The 12,281-nt window shown below is 36.0% G+C and overlaps 1 protein-coding gene across 10 annotated transcripts in view; it reads right to left on the bottom strand.

The window, feature by feature from the left end:
* ZNF280C (zinc finger protein 280C) overlaps positions 1 to 12,281 on the bottom strand; it is an 80,069-nt gene that overhangs the window by 65,395 nt on the left and 2,393 nt on the right. For 9 of the 10 annotated variants that reach the window (XR_013374922.1, XR_013374924.1, XR_013374923.1 and 6 more), the window contains exons 2-3: positions 4,671 to 4,716; positions 4,492 to 4,544 (exon numbers count right to left, since the gene is read on the bottom strand). Coding sequence is in view for 2 of the 10 variants with exons in the window: in XM_077888983.1 (XP_077745109.1) it covers positions 4,492 to 4,528 (37 nt within the window). In the remaining 8 variants the exon portion in view is untranslated. Of the gene's footprint in view, positions 1 to 463; positions 502 to 4,491; positions 4,545 to 4,670; positions 4,717 to 12,281 lie in introns of all 10 variants that reach the window. The other variant, XR_013374928.1, reaches the window with a different exon arrangement.

The following is a 12,281-nucleotide window of genomic DNA, read 5'->3' as shown; positions in this document are numbered from 1 at the left end:
TTTCATCAAAAATAAAGATCAGGGATCCCTGGGTGGCGCAGCGGTTTGGCGCCGCCTTTGGCCCGGGGCGCGATCCTGGAGACCGAGGATCGAATCCCACATCGGAGCCTGCTTCTCCCTCTGCCTATGTCTCTGCCTCTCTCTCTCTGTGACTATCATAAATAAATAAAAAAATTAAAAAAAAAGAAAAAAAATAAAGATCACCAATATCATGCAAAATTTACCCTCCATTCACCCTTTCTTAGGAAGAATCCACCAAAATACGGGATTTCAGAAGGAGGAAGATAGAGAATGCAGAAAACATAACATTCAACACAATACAGAGAAAGTTCCAGGATAATAGCTAGTCAATAGGTCTAGATAACAACCAGCCAGAGTAGAGCAAGAGAACATTATTCCCAGGAGGAATGTCTCCAGGAGACCACACACACACAAAGATCGAAAAATTAAAATGTTAGATTACCTGATCAGTTTTACCGTGTAGAAAATTGAGTTAAGAGGCTACAGAAGGGTGTAAGAAGACTTAGCTATATATTTTAATAAAACTTAGCATATTTAGTCAACTATACTTCAATAACAAATAAAAGAAAATAGCAAATCTTAAAAAATGTAAAATTTAAATATCTGGGTATACACAAGAAAGAGAAAAAGGGAATTTATCCATAACATTAATACCATAGTACTATACTAAACAGTGAACAATATTTGGGAGATGCTTGGAGGGAGGGGTAAGCATCAGTAGACTAAAATCATCTTGTTCCGGGACACCTGGGTGGCTCAGCAGTTGAGCATCTGCCTTCAGCTCATGGTGTGATCCTGGAGTCTGGGATCAAGTCCCACATTGGGCTCCTTGCAGGGAGTCTGCTTCTCCCTCTTCCTATGTCTCTGTCTCTCTCTCTCTCTGTGTCTCTCATGAATAAGTAAATAAAATCTTAAAAAAATCATCTTGTTCCTTGGGAGAAAAATTATTGGATAATGGCAAAAAAAGTTTGATTTAAGAGACAGCAGTATGTGAATGTGTTAAAAATTTATAAATATGGGGATCCCTGGGTGGCACAGCGGTTTGGCACCTGCCTTTGGCCCAGGGCACGATCCTGGAGACCCGGGATTGAGTCCCATGTCGGGCTCCTGGTGCATGGAGCCTGCTTCTCCCTCTGCCTGTGTCTCTGCCTCTCTCTCTTTCTCTCTGTGTGACTATCATAAATAAATAAAAAAAATAAAAATAAAAAATAAATAAATAAATAAATAAAAATAAAAAATTTTATAAATATGGAAATAACTATTAGAAAAAAAGTTCAACTATTGAAAATGAATGCCTTACAAAAATAGGGAGTAACAGGCCCAGAACACATGCACACCACTCTCTCTCACACTTACCGTTCAAGAAACTGGTTATGTACTTACAATTTTCAGATTATTTCTTTTCAAAAACTATGCATGCATTGTTATGCTTTTTAAAAAGTAATGAGGGGGTGCCTGGGTGGTTCAGCATCTGCCTTTGGCTCAGGTCATGATCTCAGGGTCCTGGGGTAGAGCCCTGCGTTGGGCTCCCTGCTCAACTGGGAGTCTGCTTCTTCCTCTGTCCCTGCCCCTGCTTGTGTTCTCTTTCTCTCTCTCAAATAAAGAAAATCTTTTATTTATTTTTTAAAATATATATATATTTTTTATTTATTTATGATAGTCACAGAGAGAGAGAGAGGCAGAGACACAGGCAGAGGGAGAAGCAGGCTCCATGCACCGGGAGCCCGATGTGGGATTTGATCCCAGGTCTCCAGGATCGCGCCCTGGGCCAAAGGCAGGCGCCAAATCGCTGCGCCACCCAGGGATCCCTATTTTTTAAAATATTTTATTTATTTATTCATGAGAGACACAGAGAGATAGAGAAGCAGAGACACAGGCAGAGGGAGAAGCAGGCTCCATGCAAGAGCCTGATGTGGGACTCGATCCCAGGACTCCAGGATCAGGCCCTAGGCCGAAGGCAGGCACTAAACCTATGAGCCACCAGGGATCCCCTCAAATAAAGAAAATCTTTTAAAAAAGTATTGAGGGAGCCCCTAAATATAATAGCAATGAGAACGGATTAAGTGGTACTGGATATATGGAGTGAGATGTGGATGGAGAAACAACTAAAAAATAACAAAACAAAACAAAATAACTCTGGGATTCTGGCATAGAGAATAATCATCTGTTTTTTTCAGACAATAATATCTTTATTTGTTAAATGCAATCATTTCTAAAGGTAATTTTACTAGATTAAATGTCATTTCTAATTTTGACTCAAAATTAGTGTGTGAAAATAGTGATCTGGGGATGGCTTACAAAAGAAACACCTTGGGGCGTCTGGATGGCTCAGTCAGTTAAGCGTCTGCCTTCAGCTCAGGTCATGATCCCGGGGTCCTGAGATGGAGCCCTGAGTCAGGCTCCCTGCTCAGTGGGGAGTTTGCTTTTCCTTGTCCCTCTCCCTCACCTTCTTCCCCACTGTGTGATCTTTCTTTCACTCTCACTCTCTACCTCAAATAAATAAAATCTTTAGAAAAAACCAAGCACCTTAACATATAGGCACTATTCTTTTAATTTTTTTTTAAATTTAATTTCCTCATCTATATAGATATGCCAAAATCATTTCTTAGCATAATGTTGTTTAATGTTTAGTGGTTTACTTACCAAAATACAGAACAAAACAAAAACCTTCTCACTCTTCCAAATGTAACCAGTTTTATGAACTTTCTTGTCTAACTTTATTTATTTTTATTTTTTTAAATTTATTCATGAGAGACACAGAAGAGAGAGACAGAGGCAGAGGCACAGGCAGAGGGAGAAGCAGGCTCCATGCAGGGAGCCCGATGCGGGACTTGATCTTGGGTCTCCAGGATCAGGCCCTGGGGTGAAGGTGGCGCTAAACCGCTGAGCCACCTGGGCTGCCCCTCTTGTCTAACTTTAAAAACACATATACAGAATGGTCTACGTCAAATAATTAAAAGAGTAACTTACAGTTTAGCATTTGCATATTCTGAATACTTGAAAACACCATCCTCATTGTGCCCCCTCGAGTCTTCCTTTGTAGTGTTTCTTCTATCTAAAACATTCTTCCTCCTTACCTTATATTGGCCACGTTATTCAAGTATAGTAGAAGGAACATGAACTTGACATCAAATTGAATAGTTTAAATCTTCATTGCACCATTTCTAATCGTGTGACTGGAGAAATTACTTGAATCTTGTTTTTTCAACTCTATTATGGGTACAATATCTACCTAATAGAAGTGGCAATGTAGACTGAGAAAAATGTTACATAAAATACTAACCGAACCTCAAGCAAATACTCAACAAAATCTTAATTCCCAACTCTTGGTTCAGTTACAGCTTCCTCAATAAACCAGTAGACCTTGTTTTAGCTCCACCTTTTACTACATTGGCATTCTATGCCATGCAGTTCAATATTTACTATATATGATCTCAAACTGCTGTTTCTTTTTTTAAAAAAGATTTTATTTATTTATTCATGAGAGACACACACACAGAGAGAGAGAGGGGCAGAGACACAGACAGAGGAGAAGCAGGCTCCATGCAGGAAGCCTGATGTGGGACTCGATCCCGGGACTCCAGGATTATGCCCTGGGCCGAAGGCAGGCGCCAGACTGCTGAGCCACCCAGGGATCCCATGCTCACTGTTTCTTAAAGTGGATTTTTTTTAAGTCGGCTCCACATCTAATATGGGGCTTGAGCTCATGACCCTGAGATCAAGCGTCGATGCTCTACCGACGGAGCCACCCAGGCATCCCTCTTGATGTGTATTTCTTAACTGTACACGTTTCATACCAAACTAAGATACAAAGTAAGAGTGAAGAAATTACTTTCTTCTTCCTTTGTATCTCCTCCGATACATGGTAGTCTATTGGATATTGGTAGTCTATTGGATAAGCATCAGCACTTAACATGATAATCAGTGAACTAAGAAACTAGGCAGTCAGGCAATGCCAAATTAAAAAAAAAGGCACATACATACAGATAATAGAAAAATCAATAAATAAAATCTTTAAAAAATATAAAAATCATTTATATCTATGTCAATGCCATAGTCTTGATACCACGTCTGACACATAGGTCTTCCTTATTTTTTTAACTGGGTACTACCACTGTCAATATTTCAAGATAGATTGTTGAGTAAGAAAATTTTAAAGGCACATAATAGCATATATAATATGGTCTTATTTAGAAATAATTTATTTTTTGTCTATGCAGAGAAAATAGTTTGTTATTATGTACAACAAACCAATAATAGTAGTTACCTCTGGAGATGAGAAACACTTCATTTCTACTTTACAGACATTTTTATTATATGTTGTCTTCTTTTACTATGATCATGTATTACTTTAATAAATTTAAGTATTTTTTAAATGTGCATACTTGTTTCTCTCATCTATTCTCATGAAGCAAGATTATCAGTACAAAAGCCACGCATACTAGTATCACTTGCAGCAGCAATACTTACTTTTTGACTGAGAAGGGTTGTCGTTGTCGTCATCCATCAAGTTGCAGAGTCACCTAGGCACCAACACATAACATCCATCAATTTTATGAGTTCCTTTATTCCTTTAACACCAAATATTGAAACATGAAACTTGGGATTCAGAAATCTTTGGGTCTAATTTTGATCTCCAGCAAACTCACCATATGACTCAAGAGAAGACAGCAAGTTAGGTCTTAGTTTTCTGCGCTATAAAATAAAGATACCTACTGTTAGAGTGGATTTATTAAATGTATTCACATTTAATCATTTTCTCCTACAAAAATCTTACCTTTTGAGTTTGATATGTTTGATATACACATGCTACTCACTTAACCTAATTGTAAATGCAAATTTAGCAAATAAAATGTTTAAAGTATTAAGTCTTTATGACTTGAAGAAATCTGATAGATTATTAAATTACAAATAAGTTTTGAAAAGCACCTTTTTGTAAATATGAGTAATTAATTTGTACTACATGTTTTAGTTAATCTCAATTTTGAAATGCTAAAGTGACATTAATCTTTAACCATTACTTATTTTCTGTATTTCAGAAATAAATATTACAGGAAAACACATACAAAAAAGTTTTAGTTTATATATTTTTATTTCTTATTAACACTAACTGCAAGGAAGAGAACAAGGAAGAGAAAATTAGTTGCATAAACTTCATCATAGATTAATTCATTAATTCATTGTCTTCTGTGCTCAAAGTGATATGCTCAGTTCTAGGGGAAAAAATAAGATGAATAAATCATAGTCCTTGCCTTTAGTCTAATATATCTATAGTTCTTTGGGCTTTCAAAAAGGCACTTATATTAAACATTATCAATTTTTTTCAATTGCTTTCTTTAAAGCAGGAATTTGTGTTCTGAATTCTTATGCACATATATTCTTTACAAACAAAATAAATGTGTTTTTAAAAACTATTTCAGGGATGCCTGGGTAGCCCAGTCAATTAAGTGTCTTCCTTCAGCTTAGGTCAGAATCCCAGGGTCCTGGGATCCAGTCCTTCACTGGGCTCCCTGCTCAGTGGTGAGTCTGCTGCTCCTGCTCCTGCCCCTGCTCCCTCTGTGTGTGTGTGTGTGTGTGTGTGTGTGTGTGTGTGTGTGCACGTGTGTCCTCTCTCTCTCACAAATAAAAAAACCTATTTCAGTTATAAAACAAAAAAAGTAAAAAAAAAAAAGTCATCAGAAATCTAAAGTATTAGGATAAACAGAGCTGAGCCTTCACATTTGTGTTTATTTTCAGACTGGTAAAAGCAAGCTTTGCTGCTTTTTCCAATTCCAAACTATTTAGACTGAATTAGACTAAAGGAAAAAAACCTACTTTAACTTCAGAAGAAGTTACAGGTATGAATATTTGAATTACTATCACAAGATCGCAAGTGAATCCTGTACTTAAGTAAATTTCCCTGGTTCTGAGATCTGACTATTCAAATATCTTTAACTCAATTATTTGAATAGTTACCATTTCTCCCTAAACAAGAATTAAGGTAATGCATATGTCAAGTGAATAAATACATGTCAATTCTTGCTCAGCATTAAAAGCCTACTGCTACCAGGAACAACAGATTTTTTTTTAAAGAGACACAACTACATAGCCAATGAAGATTCATGTAGAACACTTTTTTATTAAATGCTCACATAAAATATCTATTGGCATAAGTAACCTAAAATTAGTATTAAATGTACAAGTAGTTTATATAAGCAAGTCATATCCACTGCCTGTGACTACAGAGATGAATTTTGAGGCCTGTAACAGCCACCAAAGAGCTTCAATTGGTACATTTATAAACACTCTAAAAAATCAGAAATCCTCAAATGTCATTAGAATAGTAACTTCATCTAAAGCTGTGCTATCCAATAAGGCAGTCAAGCCCTCCAAAACTATCACCACACACACACACACAGAAAAAACCTCTCAAGTCATAATTTCAGATTTTTGGTGGCAATGCAAGGAATTATATTGGAGGTCAAGTCACCTGTCAAAGAAATGTCAAAGAAACCCAGCAAAACAAGCAATGGGGACCTTAGAGCTCCCATAATAGCAGCCCCAGAGGGTCTCTAGTTTCTGCAACTCGGAGCTGGCACCAAAATAGGCAGAACAGAAAAGAACTCTCTACTTCAGCTATTGACTCAGATAGAGATACTATGCCCGTATTTAATACACTATTCCTATTGGGGGGGGGGAATGAATTCCAAGTAACTAATGGAATATAATCCAGTTTTTGGAAACTGCTTATATAAATAATTATAATTACTATTTAGATGTTTTACGGTTTCATTTTCTATATATTTAAAATTCATCTATTTTTTAAGAGTTCAATTCTACAAAATTCTCAAAAATGTTAATAGATCAAAATAGTTAAAATGGTAAATTGTATGTTATGTGCATTTCATACCTACTAGGATGGCTATAATCAAAAAGGCAGATAATAACAAGTGTTGGCAAGGATATGGAGAAATTAGAACTCTCATACGCTGCTGGTGGGAATATGAAATGGTGCAGACACTGTGGAAAATACTTTGGCAGTCACTTACAAAGTTAAACCAAGTTACCATATGACACAGCGATTCCACTCCAAGTAAGAGAGAATTGAAAACATATGGTCATATAAAAACTTGTACACGGGAATGTGCATAGCAGCATTATTTATAATAGCCAAAAGTGGAAACAACCCACATGCCTAACTGATGAGTGGATAAACAAAATGTGATCTACCTATACAATGGAATAATATTCAGTCATAAAAAGAATAAAATATTGATATATATACCATAACATGGATGAACCTTGGGAACATATTAAGTGAAAGAAGCCAATCAAAAAGACCATGTATTCTATGACTTCATTTGTATGAAATGTCCAGAAATGGCAAATTCATAAAGAAAGTACAGTAGTGGTTGCTTAGGGCTGGGAGGGTTGGAGGAGAAGTGGGGAGTAGCTCCTAATGAATATGGGGTTTCTTTTGGGAGTGATGAAATGTTCTAAATTGACTGTCGTTATGGTTACATGGCACTGTGACTATATTAAAACCATTAAACATCGGGGTGCAGGTGTCCCGGCGTTTCATTGCATTTGTACAATGGAATATTACTCAGCTATTAGAAATGACAAATACCCACCATTTGCTTCAACGTGGATGGAACTGGAGGGTATTATGCTGAGTGAAGTAAGTCAGTCGGAGAAGGACAAACATTATATGTTCTCATTCATTTGGGGAATATAAATAATAGTGAAAGGGAATATAAGGGAAGGGAGAAGAAATGTGTGGGAAATATCAGAAAGGGAGACAGAATGTAAAGACTGCTAACTCTGGGAAATGAACTAGGGGTGTTAGAAGGGGAGGAGGGTGGGTGGTGGGAGTGAATGGGTGACGGGCACTGGGGGTTATTCTGTATGTTAGTAAATTGAACACCAATAAAAAATAAATTAAAAAAAACCATTAAATTGTACACTTCAAATGGTTGAATTGTATGTTATGTGAATTTTTAAAAGATTTATTTATTTATTTTAGAGAGAGAGAGAGTGCGGGATGGGGAGGGCAGAGAAATGGGGGGAGAGAGAATCTCGATCAGACTTCTGCTAAGTGCAGAGCCCAACACTGGGCTTGATCCCAGGACCCTGAGATTGTGACCTGAGGCAAAATCAAGTTGGATACCTAACCAACTTGAGCCACCCAGGCGCCCCTATTATGTGAATTTTCTTTCAGTAAAGTTGATGAAAAAATAATAAGCTGGTAGGATATAACCCTGGGAGTGATGGAGTCACTATGTGGAGAAATAATGTCTAAGAAAGAAACCAACAAATACCAAAGCCATAAGATTCTGGGGTAGAGGAAGAGAAGGTAGGGTAGGGAAATATTCAAGTTCTGATAATACCATTTAAATACCTGAAGCTAGCCATGCTTGAAGTAGATGATCTATTGAGAATTTTCAGCTTCTTAAAAGAAGGAATAATTGTTTATTTTTGGTTTAATTTACCTTGAGCTAGGTTTCTGGTACTTGCATTCAAGAGCAGTAACACACTCATCAGTGGCTTATTACCCCTATAGTTTTCAAACAGATCTCTGTGGTAAATAGACATATTGCAGATAGCGTGAGAGCTCTATCCAAAACAATATACTTTTTAGCTATCTAAAAATGTTCATATATACAATACAGTCTTATTAACTGTAGTCATTATGCTATACATTACATCCCCAAGACATATCACAGAAGTTTGTACCTTTTGGCTATCTTCACCAAACTCCCCATCCCACACCCCCAGCTCTGGCAACCACCGGAGCTGTATCTAGAAGTTCTCTGTGTCGTTATGTTCCTTTTATTTTAAATAGTCCACATATCAATGAGACCATACAGTATTTGTTGGTTTATTTCACTTAGCATAAAGCCCTCAAGGTCCATCATTTTGTGGCTGAATAATAGTCCATTTTATATCTATACACCAAATTTTCTTTATCCATTCATCCAATGATGGACACTAGTTGTTTCATTGTTTTGGCTATTGTAAACAATGCTGCAATGAACATGGGTGTGCAAATATTATTTCGAGTTTGTATTTTCATTTCCTTCGGATAAATTCCCAGAAGTGGAAATTGCTGGATCATATCAGAGGTCCAGTTTTTGTCTGTCTTTACTACTCCATTTTCATCAAGTACTATCAGTTTTACTGCTGCTAGCTAATAATAAACTAAAGAATATAGGAAGAAAATATCTAAACGATAAAATTGCACTAAAGGAAGGAGAAATGACAGTATGGTTAGATATAGAAATGATGGTATTGAAAAGATTCAAATAGAAAAATCTTGTCATTGTTTAGATAGGTATGAAAAATGCAATACAAGTAGGTAGTAACTTTGTTTCATCAAAATACAATACTCAATGTATTAAAGTTGATTCAAATTCAAACCAATTGCATTGGTTTTGTGGTTTTGATTATTTTGTTTTATGATTGTGTAAGAGTTCTAGAAATATTTAATTTTTTTAACATGGTACTGCACTTTTAAAAAGATTTTTATTTATTTAATCATGAAAGACACACAGAGAGAGAGAGAGAGAGAAGGGCAGAGGCACAGGCAGAGGGAGAAGCAGGCTCCATGCAGGGAGCCTGACGTGGGACTCGATCCCGGGACTCCAGGATCACGCCCTGGGCCAAAGGTGGCGCTAAATGGCTGAGCCACCAGGGCTGCCCGAGATATTTAATTTTTTAAAGGACTTTATTTGGGGGAGAGAAAGAGAACAAGTTGGAAGAAGGGCAGAGAGAGAAGCAGACACCCTGAGGAGCAGGGAGCCTGACACAGGACTCAATCCCAGGACCCTGGGATCATGACCTGAGCCAAAGGCAGATGCTTACTCGACTGAGCCACCCATGCACCCATCTAGAAATATTTAAACCATTTTAAGTAGGAAGATGAGCCTTCCGCTCAGGTCATGATCACAGAGTCCTGGGATCGAAATTCACTTAAGTCTCCCTGCTCAGGTGAGAGCCTGCTTCCCCGTCTCTCTCTGCCTGCCATTCTGCTTATTTGTGGAGTCTCTCTCGCTCTCTATCAAATAAATAAATAAATAAAATCTTTTTTAAAAAAGAAAATGCTTTCTAATAAGAGAAATCGGTATGGTACTCAAATGCAAGAAACACTGGATTATACCTTGGTTCCTTAGACAATTTCATTGGTATCTAAACAATTAAAACTCTCAAACCAGGTTTTTGGAACGAATCACATACAATTTAGAAGGAAAACTTAGGCTCACATCTTATTTCTGTTTAAGAAGTTTTTATATTGTGGGAATTTTTTTTGAAAGTCTGAACACATAAATCCTTGCATATTTTGAGAAAATATTTCTTTAATAACTGTAATAACTATTCTCCCTTATTTTATTTAGGTTTTCAATTTTTTATCTCTGTCAACTTTCAGATTTCATCTATTTGTGGAAAATAGCTGACATTATGATTTAAGTTCATTAGCATAACACTGCAAAGATTGCTTATATTTTAAAACATTTTTTGTTAGTTTTGGGGATGAAGCACTATAATAAAATTTACGTTCTGCTAAGTAATTTTTAAAAATATTTATTTATTTGAGAGAGAGCAAGTGAGAGAACACAAGTGAGGGGTGAGGGGCAAACGGAGAGGGAGAAGCGGACTTTCCCCTGAGAAGGGAGCCCAATGTGAGGCTCAATCCCAGGACCCCTGAGATCATGACCTGAACCAAAGGCAGACACTTAAATGACTAAGTCACCCAGGTACCCCACAAAGTAATTTTTGTATCATATTCAGGGTAAAGATTTTACCTATAAGAATATGTTTTTATTGTAATTCATACGTAAAGAGCATAACCTGCAGAAAAGACTAAAATAATTGACTTTTCAAAGCCAAATTATATAATAAAATATTTTATATAAGTTTCATAAGATATTCTATAACCACTAATTACTAAAGCAACCTCAGGAAATATTATTAGTTAATTCACATTTATAGGAGTTAAACTTACCCACTATGGAAAATGTCAAATAAAAGAGTAGAGTATAATAATGAAAACACTTGACATAGGAGCTGAATAACAGGATTTTCAATCTACCACTTTCTGATTGCCAAACATAAAGGATGTTTAATCGACCTCTCTGAGCTTAGTTTTACTACCTGTAACATAAAAACAGTAATATCTTCCTTGTAGCACTATTGGGAAGATCAAATAAAGCACAAGAAAATTTATTGTACAGTACTTGGCTTTATTTTGCTCAAGTTTTCCTTCTTTACTGGAAGTCATGCAAGTTGATGAATGTAAGCGCTACAAAGAAAATACTCTAGTTCATATAAAGAACTATAAAAGATACTGTTACCAATAAAGTATACCATATCAGTAGTTCTCAAGCTTTGTGGTCTCAGGACATCTCAGGACTTCTTTGTAGTCTTAAAACTTGAGGACACAAATGAGCTTTTTTGTTTATATGGAGATCTATTGATACTTACCATATTAGAAATTGAAAATGAGAAAAAAGTTCAATATGTATTATTTAAAGTAATCCATTACATGTTCATAAAAATATTTTTAATGAAGATAACTATTTTCTAAAACAAAAGATTCAATAAGAGTGGCATTGATTTATTTTTGCAAATGTCTTTAATACCTGTTTTAATAAAAGATAGCTGAATTATTTTTATCAGTTTCTGAAATGTATTTTTTCTAAATATATACAAATAAATAAACCATGTTTCAATCCTTGTTAAATAACTAATAAAGTTGACTTCACTATTTTTATGAAAATTATTTGTGAAATGACTTAAAATATAAAAAATAAAGTAAAAATGGTCCATTTTATCCAGATGATACAGTGATCAATACTTTCCTTGACATAGTGAGAGTTAATAAAACCACTCCTTAAAAGAAAACTGCTTTGCAGAGAATGAATCAAAAACACATTTTTGATACAAATCATTGAGTAAACCACATCTTCCTGAGTCATTATTTAAAATCTGATGAAAACCAAACATTTTTAAGTCCTTCTCTGAAGCAGGACAGAAAAAATTATTCAGGATTATATATTTAATGAGTGAATATATCATAAATATTTCTGTTCTTTGAAAAGTTACTTTTTAAAAAATATTTATTTATTTATTTATTCGAGAGAGAGAGAGAGAGAGAGAGAGATAGATAGATACAGGCAGAGGGAGAAGCAGGCTCCACGCAGGGAGCCTGACATGGGACTCGATCCCAGGTCTCCAGGATCACGCCCTGGGCTGAAGGCGGCTAGGCGGCACTAAACTGCTGC

Source organism: Canis aureus, chromosome X, assembly GCF_053574225.1.
Source record: "Canis aureus isolate CA01 chromosome X, VMU_Caureus_v.1.0, whole genome shotgun sequence".
Taxonomy (NCBI): domain Eukaryota; kingdom Metazoa; phylum Chordata; class Mammalia; order Carnivora; family Canidae; genus Canis; species Canis aureus.
The sequence above is the reverse complement of the archived record's forward strand: the minus strand, read 5'-3'. Positions and strand labels throughout refer to the sequence as shown.